The sequence below is a fragment of the Tasmannia lanceolata genome, unplaced genomic scaffold (assembly GCF_043159265.1).
Source record: "Tasmannia lanceolata isolate RefF3 unplaced genomic scaffold, GAP_Taslan_0.1 ptg000037l, whole genome shotgun sequence".
Lineage (NCBI taxonomy): Eukaryota > Viridiplantae > Streptophyta > Magnoliopsida > Canellales > Winteraceae > Tasmannia > Tasmannia lanceolata.
Genome location: NW_027518714.1, coordinates 59,875,581 through 59,902,049, shown reverse-complemented (window position 1 = coordinate 59,902,049; position 26,469 = coordinate 59,875,581). Strand labels below are relative to the sequence as shown.

Sequence of the window (26,469 nt, the reverse complement as noted above, 5' to 3'; positions counted from 1 at the left end):
ACATTTCCTATTGAGATCCCAAGTCTCCAAGTGGGCCATCTTGGCCACCCACAACCTTGGCTTTTTCAAGAAGATGCTAGAGACTTCAGCTGCGCATGAATCAGCAACTTTTGAATCAAAGCGCTTTTCCCCTACACCTAAGGAGCTAGCACCCCCTTCCTGCATATCTATACAAGACCCGAGTAGGCAAGTTGAGGTCCTACGAGGTACCCACTACTCAGGTACCCACTACTCGGAGTACCCTCCCAAAAAGCCGACTTTTCTTTCAAAGAGGCATTTCAAAACATCACTTTGAATAATAAAAAAAAAAAGCCAAAAATGTTTGGCTAATTATAATCAACATCATGAGTTTGGGGTGCAGGATGTGGTCTTGCTTACCCTCTCACAGTCTCACCCCAAAACTTGCTAGCGTCCAGCCGCAAAATCCCTTTTGCGATGGACGCTAGCAATCCCCTTACAAAATACAGCGAGGGTAAAATTGGAAAATTGGCCAAAAAAAAACATATTAAAATGCGTCCAGTGTAAAAGAGTAGTCTAACGCCTACTTTAAAAAATGGGCGAATATATCTCGCTTCTCGCAAAAGGAACGAGGGAGAGTGAATGCGCGTGAGAGGAAGAAGACGTGGTGTGTTGCATGGAAAGTGTACGGACAGCAGCACTCCGTAAATCAATTTCTCAAAGGAGGGGTATCTTCGTAATTTAACACTCGCCGAAGGGCGTGCACCCTGACAAACACGTATGTATCGGCAAGTGGTGGGATGCCAGGCGGAAGCATCTTCTTTGTTCCGACACGTAAGAGTAATGATAAAAGCGTGTTTATATGGAGGATGGTTTTAGTCACCCGTAAGAGTTAGTAATGACACCCACTTTAGTTTGTCTTGTATATCAAAAAGTAAGTACAAAAAGTGAGAATGATTTGAAAGGACCATCTGCAATCAGTAAAAATTAAGTCCCTGTTTCTGCTAACCGCACTCCCTCCCCTCTTCTCAAAGCCATAAAAAGAGGTCAGTTTCAGCTCTAGAGTTCATCGTCTTTTACTCCAGGCCTTATGAGGCTTTGTTTCTATTTTGATCTCCGTTTCCTCCTTTATTCTTCTTCTTCTTCTTCTTCTTCTTCTTTTCAGGTGATCTCTTTCTCTCTGTGATATTCCTTTTGCTTGTGATTTGTGAAAGATCTGGTGATATTTATTTATTTTTGAAATATCTCTGTTGCTTTTTGTTTTTCAATTTTCTAGCTGTGATGAAGAGGAATTTCTATTTTTAATTCAGCTTTGATCTGTGAGATTTTCGGTTCTGATCTCTGTGAGGTAGATCTCTGAATCTTTCTGCTGAGGGTTTGGTGTTTTTTTTTATAAAGATCTGCAACTTCTGAGAGGTTATTTTACCGGATGTGCTCTCAGGATTTCTAATTCCAGTAACTTAGGTTATTATACGGGCTCTGATCTTTTTGTGATCATTTACTTGAATTTTTCGTTCTTTAGCTGTTCGTTTTGTTCAAGATCTGCAACTTTTGAGAGGATCTTATACCAGATCTGCTCTCAGAATTCCGAATTCCAGTATATTTTCGTCATCGTTTATTTGAATTTTACTTTCTCTGGCTGTTGTTTTTGTTCAAGATCTGCAACTTCTGAGAAGGTTCTTATACCAGATCTGAACTTAGAATTCCTAATGCCACCAGTATTTTTGATAATCCTTTACTTGAATTTTATTTTCTTTGGATTTTCTTTCTCTTCTTCTTTTTCTTGAATTTTTTATGTTTTATTTTCATTATTTTTGGTGCTTTGCTTTGGCATAGCTTGACAACGAGAGAGAGCACACCTGTCGGCATTCATGCAAGGGGACATGACTGTGTACAAGCGTGCTCTCTCTCGTTGTCATTCAGTTCGCCCTTCAAAGCAGTTTGGTTCTCCTTTTCTTCTTATTTTCTTGTACTTCTCATAATCATCATGAAATGTTCTTGGCGCCTTGTTGAGTTTGGTCCTTGGAACTGGCACGGTACATTCCCAATGGTTTCGTATTTCGTTTAGTTATTCATTTTTTCTAGGGGTGAAATTCGCTTCGGGTTGGATTTGGTTCAGGCCAACCCTAACCCTAACCAGACCCAACCCTGAGGCCAATCCTAACCCAAACTGCCTCTAAATCTCTCAACACTAACCCAACCCGTCTAACCTGCTTTTTCCAAATTGGGTTGGGTTCAGGTTAGAAAAATACATAATACAAACAAACATAACCCTAAGAAATCGCGATAAAGTTAGGATGGTGGTTGGGTTGCCGAAGGTCTCAACCCTAACCCAACCCAAGGAAATGCCAGCCCAACCAGAGCCATGAAGCTTTTGCAATTCTCGGGTTGAGCCCGACCCAAGTTGCACCCTTTATTTTTTTCATCTAGAATGAATTCTTTGTTCTAATGAAAATTCATGTTTATTACATATTTCCTTTAAAAAGAATTTGGAAAAATTTAGTAGTTTGGAGAATTATTCTTCATTTTGTGTGTGGATTTTGTTGATCTGTTGTTCAATTTTGTTTTCACCCAAAGGATTTTGTTGATCTATTCTCCCTTTTCGTTCTTGCACAAAGAATAATTGATTTGGGTTAATTGTTTCTTTTGGTGGTTTAATTTAATTAATTTCAAAAGAGCTAGCCATCATTGATCTTCTTTAGCTTAGATTTGAAGTGCTATTTCTTTCATCATAGTCGTTGTTGCTATGAAAAGTTTTACCCTCTGAAAAATATAGTAGGAGGTATTAAACACCTTTTTTTGTTACTTTAAGAATTTATTATCCATTACTTGTTTGAAGTGTTGGTCTTCTTGTTGTAACCATGGTTTTAAATTTCAGTCCAAAATTTCGGATTCCGGTCAGCACCGAAAGCGAAATTTGGAATACCCGAAACAGTACTTTATTTCGTCCGAAATTTTGTTTTGAACTATGATCTGTGGACACGGACACGGACACGAGTGTCGTGTGTCAACACAGACACGGAGTGTCAGACACGACAAACTCCAAAAAGTTAGAAACGGGGACAAGGCTAACATAGAAAGTATATATTATCATAATTTGTGGACACGGATTTGTGTGCCAAGTTTTGACACGGATACTAGGTATCTGACATGGCAAACTCTAAAAAATCAAGAAACAGTCTCACACTCATACACAGACATACATATAAAGTTACTGACACTTCTAACAGTACATTTAAAAGTGTGTAAAGGAGTGTCGACACATGTGGACATGGGTGTCCTACAGACACGACACAACACGTGTGTCGGCAATAAATTCAAAGTGTCGGCCAAATCTTAGGTTTTGAAATTTCAGCCCAAAAATCTCTATTTTTTCTAAGTTTTGCCCGAAAATTCGACTGAAATTTGGTATTGATAATAGTATTAATATTTATTGGTGTAGATTTTGGCTGAAATTTTGAAATTTCGGTGTTGGTGAGGGCCAAAACGCATTCCGAAACCGAAATTTGAAACTATGGTTGTCACTAGTTTAAATGGTAGAAACTTATATCAGATTATGTAAGTTTGAATGATAATTGATCTTTTTCCTTATCATAGTATTTATCAATTTTCTAATCTTACTTGGTAATACACCAATCACTTTATGGTGAGAATATTCTTTATTAATAGATTGATTCATGCTTGGCAATCACCAACATTAGATACTATAACAACAAATAACCATATTAATAGAATCAATGGCAGTGCTTTCACTTGTATGCCGTATGTGCAGTGATTCTTACAAGCCATAGATCTTGCTATGTTTACTGCGTCATTCATCTTTTTTTTTCCCCTAGGAAATGGTAGCTAATGAAAAGAATGTTAGAATTCCCAAAGGCTTTGCTGCCCATTCTTATTAGTGTATCAATCTGTATCCTCCTCACCTACTTTTCATCTCCTAAAATTAATGCTTCCACATGTTCAAAACTTGACTGCGAGAAATAGATTTGTTACATGTATCTTATGTTCATCTTGTATGCTTTTCTTATTCTTTAATTTTACCTGTTTACTTTCCACCTGGTATTTTGTTTATGAGATTACTTCTTGTCCAAGGGATTCGTCTAGAATTTGGTGGCATGATTCTTCATGAAATATGATTTTCTTTAAGTAGGAAAATGTTCTTGTTTAGATGCATTGGAGGATTTGTACAGATAAAAATTTAAAATATCTCCGATTTTTTAATGCATAGTCACAAATATCTCTGATTTTTTTAAAATATCACAATATTTTGCAATTTTTTTTTATTATATAAAACGGCAAAATCATAAAATTTTCCCAAGATTCTAAAAAATCATCGTGATATCTTAATATTTAATTTTTTAGCACAAAAATATTGCAATAGGAGGAATGATAGAATGAAGGGCGCCCTTACAAAAATTAGCTTCAAGAGCGCCCTATTCGTTGATTTCATCAATGTCAAAGCAGTTTCCACTTTTTTCTGCGCCACCACAAATGCACTTAGCTGAAATCAACCAATAGATAGGAGCACCCTTGAAGCTGGTTTTTGCTAGGGCCCTCTCCTCATTCTATCATTCCTCTTTCGGTAAATTGACAAAATTGTTTTTTCTAATTATTTTATTTTATTTTTGATTTGTTATATTTTAAATATATATTTTCAATTTTTCCCGATATAAACCCAAAACTAACAAAGTTAAAATATCATGTGATACACACTTCTCAAGAAATTCCGAAGACAAATATTTGTGATTATGCTTGAATGTAGATGGTCTCCCTTGGATGGTAAATCAAGAAGCATTTCTTGTACCATTTTTCACCCTCAATGACCATTGTAGTGGGTCTCCTTTCATCCCCCGTAAGCACACCGGTTAAATGCCAAGTACCTTCATATACCTTGTTACCTTCCAAGTCAATACCTTTTCTTATTAATGTGTCAACAGACTCAACACATAGTTCTCTTCTATGGAAAAAAGAAATTGGTAATAGGGAAGTCAATCCCTAAGCTTTGAACTGACCAGGTTGATTTTCCTTTGCAGTAGGGAAGTCAGTCCCTAAGCTTTGAACTGATGAAGCTGATTTTGAGACATTGTTCAAGTTGTCAATCCCATCATATCTCTTTGAATCTAGATAACGTACTTTGTTCAAATTCCCCTCATCATCATGAAATCTCTTTGAATCTAGATAATGTGCTTGGTTTAAATTCCCCACTAAATCCTACTGGGTTTCGTGGTAGGAAGATAAGAATTTAGCAAATGATTTCTCGACTTCTCTATAGCACATGAAAATCTTTCAATTAATTTGCAATTATAGTCATGGAAAGGTGACATATCCCTGTTATCCAAGTACTAACTTGTAATGATTTATCATTTTTCATAATTTGTACGATGCTATGAATTCATAAATTGTTTTCAATACGATCTCTCCTGATGTTCACTGTTTATGTGTGACATATGAGTTAGAAGTTTGTCAGTATTTCATCATTCTACAGTTACTATGGTAAATGTGACTGGAGAATTAGAAAACTTATGGCGAGTAATAGGAGACATATTTATATCTACAGTAATGGAGACTTTAATCATGTCGTGAAAGTTTGCTTTCTCTTTGGGAGTGTTTTAATATATCAAGCTTTCTATTTCTAGATTAAGAATAGAATTGTAGCTTCTATTTGTTTTCATATAAATTATGATTTGATGTTGTGATGCAAACTTTATGTTTAGCAACTACCATTAAAAAAAAAAAAAAAAACTATATGTTTAGCAACTGGGAGCAAACTTTTTTCTAGATGATGTCTGTAATCTCTTCTCATATGGATATGAGCAGTCGAACCCAGCCATATGTTTGGTAATTGGTGGGTTTTTTTGTTTACTTAATTCTACGGGCTTCTTACATTTAAGGTCTGCTTATTGCTGAGTACTAATTTTGTCACTGCGTAGTTACATTTGCTTTGCTGGTTTACTGTGGAACAAGTCTCTAGACATCCCATCATTGATTTTATATATATATATATATATATATATATATATATAGAGAGAGAGAGAGAGAGAGAGAGAGAGAGAGAGAGAGAACGGTTCCTACACACATGTGTAGATAAGTTATCTACACACATGTGTAGATAAGTTATCTACACACATGTGTAGATAAGTTATCTACACACTAGCTTAAAATAGAGTGGGGGCCACATTATTTGGGTGATCCAAACCATTCATTTTTAAGGCCCTCACATAGATAGGGTGTCCACAAAAAATCAAATCCATTGGATCATCCTAACCATTCCAACTGTGGAGGCAAAAAATGGACTAATTTGTGAAGGTTTAAAGACATTCATTTTACCTCCACAAATCGTAGGGTTGGGATGATCCTATGGATCTGATTTTTTGTAGACACCCTATCTATGTGAGGGCCTTTAAAATGGATGGCTTGGATCACCCAAACAATGTGGGCCCCCACTGTATTTTAAGCTAGTGTGTAGAGAACTCTCTACACATATGTGTAGGAACCGTTTTCTCATATATATATATATATATATATATATATATATATATGAGAAAACGGTTCCTACACACTTGTGTAGATGAGTTATCTACACATTAGCTTAAAAAACAGTGGGGGCGCTTCAGTCCTTCGGCTGTAACTGGAAGGGCTTTCAGAATTTCAAAGGGAGTTCCCTAGAATTTTTAACTCAAATAGCTTACACACTTGTTTGAGTGATCTAAACCATTCATTTGAAAGCCCTTTCAGACTGGAAGGGCTTTCCGAATTTCACAGGGAGTTAGTTCCCTAGAATTTTTAACTCAAATAGCTTACACACTTGTTTGAGTGATCTAAACCATTCATTTGAAAGGACCTCATATATATCTCTCTCTCTTTCTCTCTCTCTCTCTCTCTCTCTCTCTCTCTCTCTCTCTCTCACACACAGAGTCAAGGATTTCTTTTATTTGATAGTTTGATTGTTAGGATTTAGATCACTAAAAATGTTAGGTTCATTGATCAATTTGTATGCACGTATAGATGAAAACCTTCTCATTGCCCTATTTTACAGCCTACTAGAACTAGAAGCACAACCACCCAAAAGTTGCACTTGGGTGGAAAATGGCCCCAAATTACACAACCATTTACCATCTTAAGCATGCTCCTTGGGCATGCTTTAGCCGCATGTTTTCCTTCTTAGTTTAGTTTGGGTCCTTTAGCATCAAAGCTCATTTGTATATGTTCATTCATATCATCTTTTGATATGGACGACATTATTCTGATTGGCTCCTTACTCAGCCTGGTGGATAATATCATAAAATTTCTTCAGATGCAATATTTGGGGCCTCTTCCTTTTTATTGAGATTCACCCCTCTTGTCCTTCCCTTTTCCTTAATATGCTCTGTTTGGTTGATGGGTTTTTTTTTTACCCAGGATTTATGTGGGTAAAGGTTTAGTGGTCACATCTGCTTTTTCTTGCTGACATCAGCAAAATCTTGTCTTGAAAATGGTGTTCTCTCTTTCTCTCTCTACCCTCTCTCTCCACTCATCATAATATCTTTCTCTAATTAATGCTTGTCCCCTCTTTTGTCTCTTACCTTTACCCACATAAATCCCAGGTAAAAAAAAAAACCCAGCAACCAAACAGAGCATAAATGAAATACATTGTTGATATGCTACGCAAGCTATGTATATTAGATGCCAAACCCATCTCTACACCTGTTGCCCCAGGAAGTAAAATGTTTCCTTATTCTGGTGATCCTCTCTTTGACATCATCCCGATATCAGAGTCTTGTTGTATCTCACTATTACTCAGCTTGGGATTGATTAATCTGTGAATTAGTGCTTTCAGTTCATGCCTGCACCTATCATTGTTTATGCAAATCCAGTTCTGATACGAATTTGGTGACAATTAGGGTTCGTGAATCATTTTCTAGTAACTTAGGAGCATAGAAATGGTTTCTATATCAGTTTATTAGCAACATCTGTTCCCAAAAACTAAATAACAACACTATAGTCAATAAACAACCAAGATTTTTTAATATTCATAGCCTTTTTTCCATTAAAAAAATAATCAGCCTTTTAAAATCCCATCATCAAAGAACCAATCAACCAAGTGAGTTCCAAAAAATTGATCCCAAATCAAGGAAATCAGCTCACTAATAAATAATAACCAAGTCTCTAAACAGGTTTGTCAAATAAATCATATCTATATGACTAAGAAAACTACTATGACCCAAAAGAAATCTATAAGGGTACTGTGATAAGGGTATGTGTGGAATGTTGGTTTAAGGGGTAATAATGGGTGCCGATTGGTCAAGGTAACCAAAGGGCCGTAAAATAATGGAAGGCTCAAGGGGCAAAATGGTAGGTTGTAATCAAAAAAGAAAATAAGGGGAATCCATACCCGGGTAGTGCGCAGGGCCTCTGTCATGGTCGTCCAAAAGTTGGTAAACTCTAAAAGACAAAAGGGAAATAGCTAGAGTCGAGAAGAAAATGGGTTGATCTTCGCCAAGACAATGAGAGATGAAGAAAAGACGGATCAAGATCAAGAAACAATCAAGGTAAAGAAGAGAAAGGAATATCAAAATCAAGAAAAGATAAAAAAAGAACTGATATCAAGATTGGAAAGGGAAATGAAGATGGGGTGGAGGTGAACTGTTTATATATAAACCCAACCAGGAAGGGGGAGTGTGAACGGTGAAAATGAATGTAGGAAGGGGATGGAATGTATGTAAGGTGTAAGAAGAGAGAAAATGTGAATAGAAATAATGATGGAGGTGAGGTGGGAAGGGAAAGAGTGGTGTTTGTGGCGAGGGGGGGGGGGGGGGGGGGTGTGTTTAAAGAGAGATGGAGAGTGAGGTGAATGGATGGGAGGAGAGGAGATGGGGAAAAGACCCTTATTGCGAAAATACCCATATACTCATCACGAATATCCTCCCATCAACGGAAATAAGAACTGCGATGATGGTCAGTGATTCGATTTATCCATAACCTCTCGGCTTGTCGTCGTACAGTTTCTCTAGCTCGGTAGATGGTCGCTCGGTGATCATAGCCATAGTACTCATGATATGCATCCAAAGCATTGATCCACCGTAGACATACAGTCTCATAATAACTATAGGGAGTGCGGTCTTGGAAATATTGATCGTCGTACCCGTCAAAATATGGACCATAGGGCGGAGCCATTGGGATCGGCGACAAAAACTGAAATCAACTGTCTGGTCTATCTGGCATGTTGAAAGAAGCACTACGTCTGTCTCGGATCTGAAATCGGATGAGTAAAAGCTGATGATCGGAAGAAGGGGCGCGATCAACGGCTGAGATGGCTCCTGAAACTGTACTGAAGACTGCTATCCGCTGCTGAAAATAGGCTGGATATGCTCTAAAAGTTGTCATGAACAACTTTCGTGTTGAGGTCGATGGCCAATTTTGAGCGGAAATTGCTTGAATGAAGAGAGAGGAAAACTAAAGAGAGAAAGTATGGAAGAGGGGAGAGATAAAGAAAATTCTATTTCTCTATTTTTTTCTGTTTTTTTTTCTTGTTTTCTTTTTTAGAGGAAGAGGGGAGTGGGGTGCCTGAGGTAAAGAGGGGGGGGTAATTAGTTAAAGATTAAAGAAGGGGGTGTCAAGGGGAAATAAGGGACTGTAAGTTAAAGGTTTTAAACTAGCAAAAGTATTATGGAAAGGGGGTGTCCAAGGTAATAAGTGGGGAGTGGAAAAGTTATTGTTTTTGTTTTTTTTTTCTCGTAGCAGATTTACTCATGTGACTGATGCCACGTGAATCACTTAAATAGAAAAACAAGAGAAGAGGGGTGCCTAATGAGAAAAATGAGGGAGGAATCTATAGCCCAATGAATATAAGGGGGTGCTCAAGATTTAACAGGGGGTACCTTTTCTCTCTTGCCAAAGTGGTCACGTGTGATTCACTGTATATTGTGAGGTAAAACATTAACTTGGGTCAGTGGGACCCACCTCCTGCTGCTTTATTTCTCCTTTTATTGAATGATATATATAGTTTTCCCTTCTTGGATTTATGTTAACTGACACGTCCACTTAATGTTACTTATGTAAGAAGGTAAACTTTCTTTATCTTCTCTCGCTAAGAGCTTTCCTTGTATTACAAGCAACCTCTAGGGGTGGTTATTCGGTTATAACCGAACCGAAATAACCGAAATTATTTCGGTTATCAAATTTCGGTAACCGAAACCGAACTGAAAATTTTCAAAACCGAACCGAAACCGAACCGATTAAAAATTCGGTTATTCGGGTATAACCGAATAAACCGAATAACCCGAATAGTGGGAAAAAAAGAGGGAAAATGTAAAATCTTGGTTTCGATCGGAGGGCTAGGATCATCCAATCGAAGTGATCTTTGGAGCACAACCTAATTAAGTTGTGATCAATCAAATGGACGGTTTTGATCATCCTTTGGAGTGCCCGTATCACACTTTTTTTTGAAAAAATAATGATTTTTATCATTATTTCGGTTATTTCGGTTAATCGTATTTTTCCACTCAAAACCGAAACCGAAACCGAAAACCGAAATTTGGCATCCATGAAAACCGAAACCGAACCGATTGATATTCCAACCAAACCGAAATAACCGAACGAATTCGGTTCGGTCGATTATTTCGGTTGTAACCGAATAATGCACAGCCCTGGCAACCTCATTTTTTTGACCTTTTGTCTGTTGCTCTGGCCTTTGTGGTGGTAACCGAATACCACTCTTGTGAGCTAGCTATTTTTCTTTCTCTGGATAGCACCAACACAAACGGAAAAAAAGGCAGCTTCCTATTCCTGGTGGAACATGGAAATAGAAGCTTTCCAAAATCCCAAAACTTCTTCAAATATGTGGTAATGGCAGAGAGGATTTCGTAGGTGGTTTCGGAGAGGATATACGGCTTGCAACACAAGGACAGGCGGAAGATGAGAGCTGCTAGGGGCTGGTTTAGGATAGTTTTCCTCAAGCAAGAAGGCTGGTATTAATGGTGATTTAGATGCTGAATTAAGAGGAGTTGGGACTGGTTTTAGGAAGGTTAGGCTGGTATTAATGGTGATTTAGATGCTGAATTAAGAGGAGTTGGGACTGGTTTTAGGAAGGTTGGATAGGACGAAGATAACAAGGCTGCAACAGGTGGGTTTGGATGAAGAAAATTTGTAATTCTTGTCTGTTATTTCTGGGTGCAAAAATCAACAAAGGGAAGGGTTAGAGTTGGATTTTATTTCCATGTTATTAGTTTCTAGGATTTTATTTTCCATGTTATTTTTAGGAATTCTTATTTTAGTAGGTTTCTATCTTTTAGGTTGTTTATTTGCCTATATATAGGCCTCTTTAGAGCTTATTTTGTGACTTCGAATGATTAATGGAATAAAGATTGATTCTCCCCTCTACTGTCTTCTTCTTCTTCTCCTCTTCTCATATTCTTCTCTTCTCCCCTAATTTCGTCTCTTCTTCTCTTCTTATTCTTCTTCTTCTTCCCCTATTCTTCGTCTATTCTTCTCATTCTATTCTCTTCTTCCTCTTCTATCCCCTTTCGTCATTTTCTCTCGCCTTTCTTCTATTTTCCATCACGGTGCTACATCAATTTGGTATCAGAGGGCGGAGCCATTGGGATCGGCGAAGAAAACTGAAATCAACTGTCTGATCTATCTGGCATGTTGAAAGAAGCACTACGTCTGTTGCGGATCTGAAATCGGATGAGTAAAAGCTGATGATTGGAAGAAGGGGCGTGATCAACGGCTGAGATGGCTCCTGAAACTGTACTGAAGACTGCTATCCGTTGCTAAAAATAGGCTGGATGTGGCTCTAAAAATTGTCACGAACAACTTTCGTGTTGAGGTCGAGGGCCAATTTTGAGCGAAAATGGCTTGAATGAAGAGAGAAGACTAAAGAGAGAAATTATAGAAAATGGGAGAGAAATAGAAGAATAGGGGAAGAACAGACGAAAATAACCTGAAGAGGAGACGACTTTAGGGAGAGAGGACAATAGACGAAGAGAGATAGAAGAGACGAAATTAGAGGTAGGAGAAGAAACCTTTAGGGGGAGAAGCCAATCAATCTTTATTAAACATCAAAAGTTACAAAATAAGCTGTAAAGAGGCCTATATGTAGGCAAATAAACAACCTAAAAGATAGAAACCTACTAAAATAAGAATTCCTAAAAATAACATGGAAAATAAAATCCTAGAAACTAATAACATGGAAATAAAAATACTAGAAACTAAATAATGCGGAAATAAATCCTAATATCTGCATCATTCTCCCCCGCTTGAAAAGAACTCGCCCTCAAGTTCTAGTCCGCCTGGATCAAAGACGTAGACGACCCACTCAAGTAGCATGAGTCGCAATCCTTCGAACTCTGGAATGCTGGACAATGTGTGTAATGACTGGGAAAGGGGCATGGAACGCGAGCGTAGTAATACATAAGAAATCATCCATGCAGAATCATAATGACACGAACCTCTCTTGACAATCAAATAAGCTGTAAAGAGGCCTATATATAGGCAAATAAACAACCTAAAAGATAGAAACCTACTAAAATAAGAATTCCTAAAAATAACATGAAAAATAAAATCCTAGAAACTAATAACATGGAAATAAAAATACTAGAAACTAAATAATGCGGAAATAAATCCTAATATCTGCATCAGAGCGTCTTCAATCGGGAATCGAGCATGTCGAAGGAATGTCGTCTTTAGAACCCCATGCTAAAAGAATAGTCACTCATGTGCAATCACCACTCACCTTTTGCTTCTCATTACTCACTTGTAGTTGCTCTAGCTTCTCGCTTCTCGTATAGTACCTCATCGATGTGTTGAACAAAGTCCCCTGCTTCAGCACTAAGCCTCCCATGGTAGGATAAAGGGATACGGTAATGAATATAACTATGAGGCTCATGTATGACAAGCTAAGATAGGGGAGCAAAGAGGGGGGGGGGGTGTGAATTGGTTTTTAGAAAATTTTGTTCTTTTTAAGAAGATTAATTAAAAAATAAAGCTTATTTAATTAAAGCTTCAATAACAAATTTAACAATCAAGCACAAGGAAATAAAAACACAAGATGCACACAGAACAAATAGAGAAAGAGAGTAGAGAGAGTGCAACCGATATTTTATAGTGGTTCGGTCCAAAACCACGGACCTACATCCACTCCACCAAGATCTGACCTGATTTTCTCAACCAAGACAAGGAGAGATGAAGGAAAGAAGGATCAAGTTCAAGAAAGATTATGACCAATGAACGATCAAGATCAAGAAGAGAAAAGAAGATCAAGATTCAGGAAGGATTAAGATCAAGAAAAGAAGGAGATCAGTATCTATAAAAGATCAAGATCGAGAAAATTAAGAATGAAGATCAAGGGGGAGAAAAGATAAGGGGGGGAAGGGGAACAATTTATAAACTCAACCAAGAAGGAGGAGTGGAAGGGAAGAAAATGAATGTAGAATATAAGAACTAAGAAAGGAACGAATGTGAGACGTAAAAAAGAAGAAAAAGGATTAGTAGTAATAAAGGTGGAAAGGAATAAAAGTGGTTAAAGAGGGATGGAGGAAAGGGTGGGAGGTGTATAGATTAGAAATGGGAGGAGGTGGTCGATTGGGGAGAGAGGATGATAGAGAGGAGAGGGAGATGAGAAGAGAGTCAACAAAGGAGAGGAGGGAAGATGGCTACCTTGCCGCCGGGGGGGGGTGGGGGTTGCTTTTCCACGATTTCCAAAATTTCATAGGGTTTACGAGTTTTGAAGATGGGATAAGTGATGGGCCTCCAAAAGGTCTCCAATGGGATAAGAGTGAAAATAAGTGAGGTTTAAGTGATTGTGGGCCATAAGTAATGAGTAGATAAAGTGGGTCATAGGATTTATATGGACATCTCCCATGTCTAGGATTAAAAAAATGAATCATAACTCTAAATAAAGCCTTAATTAAATTAAAAACACAAGGGCTGTCGATGGACACACAAACCATAATGGGAGAATATGCCAGTTTATAAAACAAAGCATATTTTATATGTGGTTTAAACATTTCTGGGTTTCATTTCAGGTCAGGTTGGGCTAGGATCTGAACTCTGGTTCTTCAGGTTGGTTTCTTTTTTCTTTTCTTTTTTATGGGCAAGCTGGGGTTGGGCGGACCCCAACCAGAATATCATAAATAAGAAAAGGAGGAATTACAGAGGGGGCCTATAGCGGCGCCAAGCAAGCAAAGATACATCAAAAAGAGTCCAGCAGAAAACAGAAAGAAAAAAACTAGCTAGAGGGATGAGCAGACAATGGTATCTGGGACAGGGAAGACCAAATTGCCCGAAGAGAAAAGCCGATAAGATTCTGACAGAAAGGATCAGCGAAGGATAGAATCCCAAAAGAACCAGAGATAGGAGCACCATTTGAGACAGCAAACAAAGATTACACCCGAGAATACAAAGTCCCAGCACTATCTTCAGCAAGGATAGATAAGAGCGTCGGAGGAGCTTCGGTAGGAGGGATACATTGACCTTTGCAGGCACAGTCAACCTTGGAAAGAAAAAAAAAACCTCCACCCAAGGAGCTTCGGTAGGATGGTTATCATCAATTCTGCATTTTTTGAATCAGTTTCAATCCATATATGCTGAGAGCCTTGAGAGGATGCCATAAGTACCTCATGAGCAATTGCTTCAAGCCCTAGATCATTTATGGATCCTACTTTCAGATTTAGGGAGTAGAGGACAGAGGGAGTACCATTGCTGTCCCGGATTAGACCCCCAATTGCGGCTCTGTCTCGTAGGAGAGATGCATCTGAATTCAATTTTACAGAATTGTCATCAGGCGGAATCCAGCTACAGGTGTGGATTTGGGGAATGCTATGATAGAGAGGAACATTTAAATTCATAGCGATCTGCTTGTTCCTATCAGATTCCTTATCACTTAGCTTCAGATGAATAATTCTATCTTTGATTATGGAAAGGATATGAGTGACCTGCTTATGATTTTCCTTCTTGTCAAAAACTCCTGTTTCTTTCCATCCAAATGCAATAAATAGAAGCAGAGAAAGCAATTTTTATTGCTATTGCAGTTTGCCCTCTTCCTCTAAATGAATTTCACATCCACTCCTCTGCCACGAGAAAATTTGCAGGCTTTCTCCTGTGAGTGGGAGTGAATCTCCAAAGAACAGATCTCCAAATCCAAGACGAGAAGGCACAGCGGAAGAAGAGATGAACATGAGATTCCAAGTCTTGTTTACATAATTTGCATCTTTGATCTCTACTGGATCCAAGGAAGCAAAGGCGATCAACAGTGCTAAGCTTACCCAACAAAGCTTGCCAAGCAATGAGGCTGTGGCGGGGTTGGTTTCTTGTTGACCTAAGCCTGACCTGGTTTTCTCCCCTACATTTAGGCCTCTATCTCGTCCAAAATTTCAATTGTATATTGTATGCTCTATCTTCTCTTTTGATCAGTCATAAGAGGTATAGTGAGTGAGCTGATCCTTCATCAAATTTCCCCTCCCTAATTTCCAATCATGCTGGTAGATCCTCCATGCATCTCCTTTGTGGTAGCTTCTTGACCCAATGTGTCATAACATTCAAGTTAGTAAGGCCAATGCCAGGGCTAAGAATTTGAACTCTGAGATATTCAAACAGGATAACATGGACATGCTTTCCCCTAGATGTAGCAATCTTAAAGTAATGTTATATGTGCATACCTGCGAGCATCACATGAGCAACCAATGAATGGGCTGAATAGAAGGCTACTGGCAATACACATCATTTAAGTACTTCAACAGAATCACCAACAGACACAGGTAAATGATAGAAACAGGATACTGACATCTTAGTTGAAGGAAAGACCAACTATACAAGATCAATGAACTATCCAAACTCTGATCTCATACATTTTCTAGCATTGCAATAATTTAGGGTTCATATAACTTTTATCTGTTTTCTTTTTTGCATCAAGGCCAGGCTTCAAAATATCATGGACTTATACTTGCGTGTATCATTAACCACTGGGATTGTAGGGCGGGTACTAATATTGCGGATTGATGCATTTCAGTTAAAAGACCTGAAGTGGCAAAGCCTTGGGTAAAAATAGCACTTGGCCTAGTTATTGCGCTTAAATAATTTTTATGGTTCCCCACTTTAGGAACCATATGAATAATGGAGAAACTCCGAGAAAGGAACATTAATGATTCATATAAATCACTTAACGGGAAATGTCTCAAATAAATCCAATGGGTTTATAGTTCATACCAAGAACCTTCAGTGATATTAAGCCACCGGACGGAGTTTGATCTCCTACTTGACAAGGAACATCTATATGTGAAGTGATAGAAGTGAAGTTCAATTTAAGGTGCACAAACACTACTAACACCAAGGTAAGTTCAAGGTAAATCCAAGGGTTGTCTCCTCCCTGTTGACTACTCACACCATTACTCTACGATCTAAAATACGCGCAACCAAACAGAGAATCTTGTCAGTGTTCCATCAAAATTGGATGGTGCTGAGAGTTTGGCTTAAATTGTTTTGTTTTTCTGGGTGGTGGTTGGACGCCATGGTATTCATTTCCCATCATTGTTTGATCCTGATAAGATACGCCACGCATTACATTGTTACCACTTATTTCTAACAGTTGTGACTCTTTGCTAATCTGTATTCTGAAACTGTGTCCCATGGTTTTGTGATTTATGAGGCTACTGATATTTGCGCTACCAAGTTTTGATAATTGAGGCGAACTCACTTGTATTTTTTTGTTATCTGTCTTGGTTTTCCCTCAATAAGTCAAGACTCGGATAAAATTGAGTAGTTGCTGATTTGTATTCTGTAAGGTCCGTTTGGATGCCGAGAAGATTTTGATTTGGATTTCTCACATTTGCAGCCCTTCTTACATTGTAATTTGGATCGGATCAAATTCTTGGATTTCTAATTCAGCAGCTGCCGGTGACAAAAATCAGATTTCTAAATTTGCTGTGGAAATAAGAAATTGGAAATCCACAGATCTGGCAGTTTCCTTCATCCTCTTCGTTCCTCAACCTCTCCCGTCCACTAGGAAGTACTCCCTTCGCTCTCTGTCTCCCTCTACATGAGCTGTCGGATCTATTCAATTTGTATTCAAAACTCAATTCCAAATCCAAATACAAAATGAGCGGTATCCAAATGGGCCCTAACTGTGTTCAATATTTTGTGATTTATATGAGGGCATGTTGGGCAACCATGAAAAATTATTTCATGAAATATTAGTGGAGCCACTTGTGAGATGGGTAGATAGGGAGCGTCCTGAGAGGGTCAGAGGGGGGAGAGGAGCATAAAAAGCCTGAAAAGCAGGGGAAAAAACCCAATTTGATCTAGCAAATTTTCTTTTTCACTGTTTTTGGGGATATATCTCATGCTCTCTCTACTCCTTCCCTCTTTCCCTCCCTCGCCCAGCTACTATCACAAGATTGGGCTAACGAATATTCAATGACTTTTCATGGTGGCCAACACATCCCCTGATATGCAAGCTATAACTGTGTACTTCATTATTGATCAGGCTTCTCTTTACTTGAGACTCAGTTCCTTAACAAATGATACAATCACTAGTGACTCAACTCACTAGTATCAACACCATAATTACTAGTATAGTAGTAGTAACTCCACGCAATAAGTAGTCTGTTAGAACTAATTTATAATTCAGAAACGAAGTACACATATTCATGGAACATCCCGTCATTATCAATGAGTTGAGATTTTTTAAAATATACTGTAGGGCCCACTTTTTAGGATGATCCAAACCGTTCATTTGTTTGACCACAATGTAAATAGGTTGTACCTCATAAATCATGTACGTATGATGATCCTAACCCTCTGTTCTATATATAGAGGTCTCTATAAGGTGCATGTGCAGGCTCTCTATATAGAAGCTTCATTACTGCTCATGGAGGAGACCAAGATTTAAAAAAAAAAAAACCCGGAAGAATGATAATTTTATAATGACACCCCAGGCCACTTTCAAGCCAACACGACAGATTTTAGTTATATGGTGAGTGCAGAGAAGCCCAATTTTTTTGTAAGATAGTAATAGTAGGGCTCACTACACAAGATGATCTAAACCGTTCGTATGTTGGGCCACGACTTAAATAGTCTGTACCCCAAAGATCATCTACATAGGATGATACTACTAAGTACTAACCCTCCGATGTGGAGAGGGACTGCAAAATATAGAAACCTCCGAGGGCTTGGATCATGAGCTTTGGGGTGCAACTGCAACATATTTACAATGTGGCCCAACAAAATAAATGGTTAAGATCATCCACTGTACTTTCTGAAATGTAGTGATCGGATGGTAAAGATCATACAATCGGTGTGATTTTAGTAAAGAGCCGTGGTGGGCCCCCTATGTGGACGGTCCATATCAACTGTCCTACAGTTGATGATATTGATCTGATCCTTCCGCAAGTGGTTCCTGTCGTCCTGGCGTATTTTAAAGGGTCCATGGGTCCGTACGCTATCTTGCACGTAAAAAAAGCCTCCTAAATCACAAGCCTCACTTTCTCAATCTAAGTAATGTCAGTGATGATTTCTGCAACATCCTTTTCCTGCAACATGTGAGCTTCGATTATCCTGGGTTTTACTTTCTTTCAGTTTTTCTTTTATTCATTGGCTGTATTCGAATTTCTTATATTGGTTTTCTAGGGTTTGTGGTTTTTTTTTTCTTTTCTTATCATGTAAGCCTTCTTGAATTTCATGTGATTAATAAACCATGTTTTACAATTTCAACAGAGAATCTAATTTACAATTTGAGGAGTTTCTTATGGGACTTTTCCTTTCCAAGACCTACTGCTGAATTTTGTCTCTTAAATTTTATTTGAAAAATGTGTATATGCTTGTGCTTGAGAGCAGGTGTTGTTTGGATAATACAATTCCTGAAAGTTTTGAATGCAATTAATTGGGTTGGGATGAATAGTTGTGCCCTAGTAGCTGGGATATAATGGCTGCAGTAAGAGGGGAGGGGAGGGGAGCGGAGAGGAGGGGGGTAATATGCTATGTTTTACATAAGAAGAAAAAAGAGAGAATGTACCATTCATGTTGTCTCTACCCTACTTTTTTATTTTCTCATGGTTCTTTTTATAAAAACCACCAAGATTTACAAGACATACTCTATGCTTCTGGGTTCATGCTTGGTCTCACTATAATTCCCCAGGAAATACTTTGTTGGGTTCAAATAGGTCTCAAGCATATTCATAAAGTTGATGAAATAGGTGAGTACAAGGCACGGGTAGTGGGGAAACAAACTCGATAGAATGGGATAGACTATGACAAGGCCGACCCTTTCGTATCTTAGGTGGATTCTATCAGATATCTCCTTGTTATGGAGGTGTGAGAAAGATCAACCATTAGTATGGGTTCTTTAGCGAGTGTGGGACTGGGAATGCAATCCATGAGAGCATTATTGAAAAGAGTTGAAGACAATTTTCCTTGGAAGATGTTGGATGATGGGCCGTAGAGATAAAAGAAAGAAGGTCCAGGTCTAGGACCCTAGGTTTTGATGAATGAGAAATGTCAGAGAAAGCCAGGAATTTCCATCGACTTCAAAAGCTCCGTGTTCTAGAACATCAACAAAATTTGTTCTCTGCAAATGCTGTTAGCATCAACCAAGCTTTAAATGTTGGTTTCAGTATGGATGTCTATCACCTCAAAAATGGAAACATATCAGTGTCAGTCATAAACTTTTGGTGAAAATCCTATAAAACTGCATGGTAAAGATGAACTTAAGAAAATGCCAGAATATACCTAAATACATATTTAGGAACCATCACATATCCAAGACAACCGTCCATAATTGTTTCACAAGATCAAACACCTAATGACATGTTATTGATCGTGTCCAGAATAGTAATGTCCACCCTAAACTAAAAATGTAACCACATATACATAGGCGCCAAAAAAACCTAAAATGGGGAAAAGGCAATCTTAAGGCAAGGATCCATTTGTAATACGTGAATGGGAGAAAAATCCGGATCAAACCTCTTAGATCTATTTACTCCAGCAGTCAATCCTGTTGGTGTCCCATATTAACCTACCATATCTAACTGAATGAGATTTCTCATAAATAGATCTGATTTTTTATCGAGTCATGGATAAATCAACCAGGTTCGGGTCCATAAGCAGTGACAATTTCCCTATGAAGACTCGCTTTCGCTCTTTTGATCCATCCTATTGGCTATGCTTATCCGAAATGGATATCTTCCAAATTGGGGAATATCAATGAAGCCCCTTTAGTAGCCCATTCTTAATACTGAGAGTCCAATTACTCTGTTTCATCTAGAACAAAACATAAAAAGATTCCTTGAATATCTGGAGTCGTAGAAGTGAATAAGGATGATAATATAATGATGGAAATTTGATGGGGACCCATCCTAGGGCTCATATTCTAATTTTAAGTGTCCTTTAGCTGTCTTTTAAGTTCCTTAATATAGGGAAGAGTACCACTGTTTTTTTCCACTAATGTCACTTGGTTTCTTTAAGTTGTAGGTATTAAAAATAGGGCTCACATATTTATTATAAAAATCTTAAATGATAGGTGCATTAAGTTATTTGTAATTAAGCATCAAGTCGTTTGTAGTTAATCACTTAAGCTATTAAGTAATCACAAAGGCCCAAATTACAACCAAAGGAGTCCTTGTATTTGTGGGACTTGAAGTGGATTAGTTTCCATGATGAGTTAGGAGCCCTAGTGGGTTTGAAGAGTCTTAGTTTACTTGTAACAGGGATAGTCAGTGTAATAGGAATTGTATTTCGATGAGGTGTTAATAATTAAGTATAATAGCAGTCCTAATTAGACTAGGAGTTGTTTTACGATGAGGATTATGATTCCTTTTTTTTTTTCAAATTCCGTATACCTTGCATAGCCTATAAGTTTGAAAGACCTATTGACCAAGAAAACAACTGGATATAATTTAAAATTGATGCTTCATATATTGGTTGGGTGTGATACCTTTTTAGAAGTGTGGTGCCTTTTCTGAAATGTGATGCGTCATATTGTCTGAGTCCAATTTTTTAAACACGGACAATTGTTTGATATGTTCCCATCTTCCACACCATAGTATTTAAGATTATGTTTCCCTTCTCAGTCAATTTCTTCCCAGTTCTTGCTTTGTTTAGTTTCACCGGGGAGTTGATGTAGTGGCAAACATCTGATTTGCGGCTAGATGTGCTGGTCCTTGTTTACAACTTTCATATATCAATCCTCAATATGTTGACCAACTTGATAAGCTTCTTTTACAATCCATAATCGAATGACATTTAACTCGTCTTGAATCATAAATCTAGCTTTATACTGCACCTTCAATCCCTCAACTGTCAATTAGGTAGCTAACCCAAAAAACTGGTTTCTATACTCTCATCAATTATCTCATCCTTATGTTGGAGAAGATGGAATCTGGGATAAAGCATCAGCATGTGATCAACCAGCATAAACGTCTCTCATCTTGATGTTTATCTCCTACCATGTACTAATAGCTCTCCTCCCAAAATTTATATTCGCTTCTTGCATTATGTCCCAGCCTATTTATGTAGGTTCCTTAAATTTTGTCACAAAATGAATCTGTCATGCCCACTTTTTCTCCATCCAATGAAAGAAAGCATCACTTTACCAATCAATAAATAACTCAAGGTTACTACCAGTCAATAAATAACTGAAGTTTTATCTTATGTAGTAATTCTAAACCTTGATCCGTACACCCCGATCATCCCCATCAAGCATATGTGGTTGATGATATAGTCAATCAGCAAACCATACACCCCATCATCATATCAAGGCAACATTTTTTTTCTGCAAATATTGCAATTTGACATCGACCGAGGTAGTATAAGATGATCAAGTATCTCCATTCAAAAAAAAAAAAAAAAGGACTATCAAGTATCAACAATATGAGCTCTTCATAAGGAGCATATGATTACTTGTACAAATTACGCATTCTGTGTTTCTATGCTATGATGGGAATACCCACTTCTGGTACTCAGCAGTGTGATGGGTTTATGGTTCAGAATCAGATATGGCATGAGTGCAGCATTAATATTTGTATATGGATTATATAGCAAAAGGAAATCTTCTTGAAGTATTTAAATATGTAGATTTAAATGGATTGGCCACTACTATTCCATACGTAACTGTGATATGTTTAAACTGTTGAAATGATCAATTTTCTGGAATCCAAAACTATTTTGTCCAAATGACCATTTTGGTGGTTGGAATTACCGAGCATCGATTGGGACAAAGTGGTTTCATAATGTCAAAATCATTATCATTTGAGTGTGAACTCTTTGTAGCAGATTATACTGCAGATTTTTTCTGCTTCCTTTATATGTGAAAAGGAAATTTATGGGCGATGATATTTTCACTCCCCTTGCATTACTCATGCGCCCCGCTTATAACGTTGCCCACTTTTCACGTCAAATCACATTATAAGGGTAGCCCATGCGTAATGCAACGGGAGTGAAAATATCATCTCCCAAATTTATTCATATTTGCATAACTCATAGATCTATTGATACTAGAAGCAATTTTCCGCAGGCTGGACTTTGGTGAATCTGTCAAGCAATTGCATCTGTCATGCCCTTTCACCTGTAACCTTCCACCCAAGTCATGACGAAAGATGCAAAACCCTGCTAGGAGCGACCTTCCGACTCATTCAGGTCCCTGAATCCAATCAGACTGGAAAAATTCCTTCAATGCCTTTCCTCCATTCCTAATTGCTCCTGACCCCATTGCAAGAACTTTTCTTTGAAAAGATCTGAATGATTGTGCTATTGTCAATAGATGCATGTTATTGTGGTTCAAACTCCAAAGGGATCAAGCTGAAGTTAATGTTATAATACATGGAAAACCGCAAGGATATGCCGTTCTGATAAAATTTGAAGGCTAGATTTTTTTTTAATTTTTGTTTCCGAATGAACTTTTAGAAATTAATTTGCAAATTTTTGTTTTAGGGCTTCTTTTTTTTTCTCTTAAGAAATTCTCTCGAACATGTTTTCTCCTTGGGCTTTTTTCGTATTTGCATATTTAGATAGGATACCATACATGTTTAGTCTGATGTTTAAAGTCTGGTGGACTAATGGAGAAACACATGGAAGTGCTTAAAGTCAGACCAATTTTGATTTTTATTTTTTTTGTAAAACGCAAGTTCCTAAGTTGCATTCTGACCAATTTACTATATTTTTGTAATTCTCTCGAACATGTTTTATTTCAGACCCTTATCCAGCTACTCCTGGAATGCAAAGCCAAGAAGAATTAATTTGTCTGTTTTCCAGTGCGTCTCAAAGGACACAGTAAGAGAACCTCGGGAGCAAAACAATACCATAAAGAGCATCGAGAAGGAACTGAATGCCAATATCCCCATTTCTAGTTCGAAGGCAACTCTTCAAGATGGAACCACTCCTTTGGTTAGTGCATTGAAAGCTTCTGCTGAGCAAGACGCTGCCAGCTTCCATTTCCCTGGACATAATAGAGGGAGAGCTGCGCCACATTCATTAGCTCAACTTATTGGAGTAAGACCATTTCTTCACGACCTACCCGAGCTTCCAGAGCTTGACGATCTTTTCTCTCCAAAGGGAGTCATTTTAGATGCTCAAAAGCAAGCTGCTGAACTTTTTGGATCATCCGAAACATGGTTTCTCGTTGGAGGCACCACATGTGGAATCCAGGCAGCAATTATGGCTACTTGTTCCCCAGGAGAAACCCTAATCCTCCCACGGAACTCCCATATATCAGCAATGTCTGCCATGGTTTTGTCTGGTGCAGTACCCAAGTATATATTACCAGAGTACAATTCACAATGGGACATTGCCGGGGGAATCACATCATTGCAAGTAGAGAATGCCATTAAGGAATTGAAGATGGAAGGTAGAAGAGCAGCCGCAGTTCTGGTCACCTCGCCAACTTACCATGGTATCTGCAGTGATGTGAGTGAGATTGCACAACTTTGTCATTCCCATGGCATTCCAGTTATAGTGGATGAAGCGCATGGGGCCCATTTCAAGTTTCATCCCCAGATGCCCAGTACTGCCCTCGAGCAAGGGGCCGACCTTGCTGTTCAGTCCACACACAAAGTCCTTTGTTCTCTAACACAGTCATCAATGTTGCATATGTCAGGAGATATTGTAGACAAGGAAAGGATATGCAGGTGCCTTCAAACACTTCAAAGCACCAGCCCAAGCTATCTGCTTCTGGCCTCTTTAGATGCCGCGAGAGCTCAGTTAAGTGAGAACCCAGATACCATTTTTAACGAAGCCATGGATTTGGCCAAAGAAGCAAGACGTCTGATAGAGATAATTCCAGGTGTCTCAGTCATGAATTCATTTGATTTCTCTGGCTGCCCCCTTATTGATCCGTTGCGTGTTACTGTTGGTCTCGAGGGGCTCAGCTTATCTGGTTATGAAGCGGATGAGATCTTATGCGAGGAACATGGTGTCATTGCCGAATTGTCAGGGGTGCGCTCTTTGACGTTTGCCATCAATTTAGGGAGTTGCAGACAGCATATTCTGAGGCTTGGGTCAGGAATAGAGTGTTTATCAGAAACTTTCTTACCAGAGAATGGATTATATGATGAGAGGAAGAGGGTGGAGGGTAAAGTCTCTGCACCTTTTGATGGTATTCGCATGAACCTGAGCCCCAGAGAGGCCTTCTTTGCAAGAAAGAGGAGGGTGAGTATAGGAGAAAGCCTTGGAGAAGTATGTGGGGAGCTTATCTGTCCATACCCACCAGGAATTCCAGTATTAATCCCAGGTGAGATCATCACTGAAAGTGCGTTATCTTATTTAATGGATGTTAGAAATATGGGAGCTGTAATAAGTGGAGCTGCTGATTCTCAACTCTCTTCCGTAACTGTTTGCACATGAGAAGCTAATTACTAGTCCATAGCATTGCCATTTCAGTTGTGTTCCTTCCATGAGAGTGATTTTTCGTCTGTTAGTTTGGTGTGGTTAAGGGTATTGAAACCTTGTTACCCTCTGGCTGAGAAGAACCGAAATTTGGATTCAGTAAACTGCGCCACATCAGTTATTGGGTTGTGGATAGAATTGACGCAAATGGCTGAGAATCAGCACCAATGTCTTAGAGAAGGAACAAGTCGGATGGCCCTGTTGTAATGGGGAATTTGCTTGAGGGCAAGTTTTGTAGGAATGAAACAGGCAAGCCACCTGATAACTAATTCTTTCTTCTTGAAGTCGGAGGGATTGAGCGAGAAGAGGGTGAGATGAGGCTACAGAGCACGCATGGTGGGATGGGGCATGACACAAAGCACTACAAATTCAAATTAAATGATAAGGTTCCTTTCATGAATTCGTTTGCAGGAACTGTCATATCTTGCATATTGAATGTAGAGATACTTCTAAAAATGCCCTTGTAGAAGGCAGTTACCTATAGGCCAATACATAATGTACACTCCATAGGGTAGCTTCTGGTACGCTATGATCTTGAGTGTTAATTTTAACTTTTCTTCATTTTATTTCTAAGAATACTATCATTGGACATCGGTTATTATGATCGTGGATTGCATGAAAACCATTTCTGATGGAAATATTTTTCTTGGGATTTTTATTTATTTCCATGATATGGAGTAAGATGATATAATTTGACATTTTGGCAGATTATGTTTTATTCATTTGATTCATATGAGGTGGCTGTTCTATCATGCAAAAGTTGGTTCTTGGGATTTCTGTGGAACGAAAAACTCCCTGGGAGAGTGGTGGAAAAAAAAAACTCCCTAAAAGTATCCCGGTAAAATAAAAATCCCATGTTTGGTTGACCGGACTATGGTGGGAAAAAAAAATGCTTTGTTGGGTTGCTTGAACTGTTGGAAAGAAAAAAAATCTTCTGCAAGCTTATTTTTGGTTCCTGGGATTATTTTGGGCACAGCAACCAAACGTGGTTGAATCCTGCGGAAATTCCACAAAAGTCCCAAGAACCAAAAAAATTTCCGGCTTTTGATTCTCTTAATTAAGCACACATCAGCAGTAATTAAATCAATCAAGAAATTAAATTTTAATTCACAATAGAACCCACACAAAACTTAGAAAAAAATAAAACATTTTCCATTCATTTTGCAATCAGTATTAAGACTTAATTATGGTGGGACCTGTCAAAAAATTACCAAAAGTATTAATCCTATTCTTAAGGGAATAATTGCAAAATATTTTAGGCTCAAATGATGTTGTAGGATTTTAGAAAAAGGGATCCCAATCGGCATTGAAAATCAATTTCTAAGCTAGGTTTTGTTTATGAGAAGACATGTGAGTGCCATTATCAAAACAATCAATGTGTTTTAAACATTCTAAACACTTGAGCCTAAGCAACATTTCTTCTCATCCCTCCATTGTTTTTCTTTTAGTTTCGGTTAGCAGGGTGGTATTACTGAAAACTAGGGTTGGGGCATTTACCAAGCAACTTTGTCTCATACAACTCCAAATCCTAGTAAGCACTCTCACAACCTTAAAACAAAGAAGAAAAAAAAGTAGAGATTAGGCAACACTAATGGCTGATCTTAACCGTTCAAGGAATACACAATGAACACATTTTTCGGTTAAACTAAACTAAGATCTCAAAGA

At 38.2% G+C, this 26,469-nt stretch overlaps 1 protein-coding gene across 2 annotated transcripts; it reads left to right on the top strand.

Annotated features, from left to right (window-relative positions):
• Positions 1-1,134: 1,134 nt before the first annotated feature.
• Positions 1,135-25,408, top strand: LOC143860713 (uncharacterized). 2 transcript variants are annotated; one of them, XM_077371507.1, is made up of 3 exons: positions 1,135-1,306; positions 16,766-18,470; positions 23,115-25,408. In XM_077371507.1, the coding sequence occupies exons 2-3, from the start codon at positions 18,430-18,432 to the stop codon at positions 24,760-24,762; spliced, it is 1,689 nt and encodes a 562-aa protein (XP_077227622.1). In that variant the 5' UTR covers positions 1,135-1,306; positions 16,766-18,429; the 3' UTR covers positions 24,763-25,408. The 2 variants fall into 2 exon arrangements, 1 of the variants encoding a protein (XP_077227622.1); XR_013239787.1 differs by lacking the exon at positions 1,135-1,306 and adding an exon at positions 22,439-22,560 and having other exon boundaries at positions 9,523-18,470; positions 23,115-23,247.
• Positions 25,409-26,469: the final 1,061 nt, after the last annotated feature.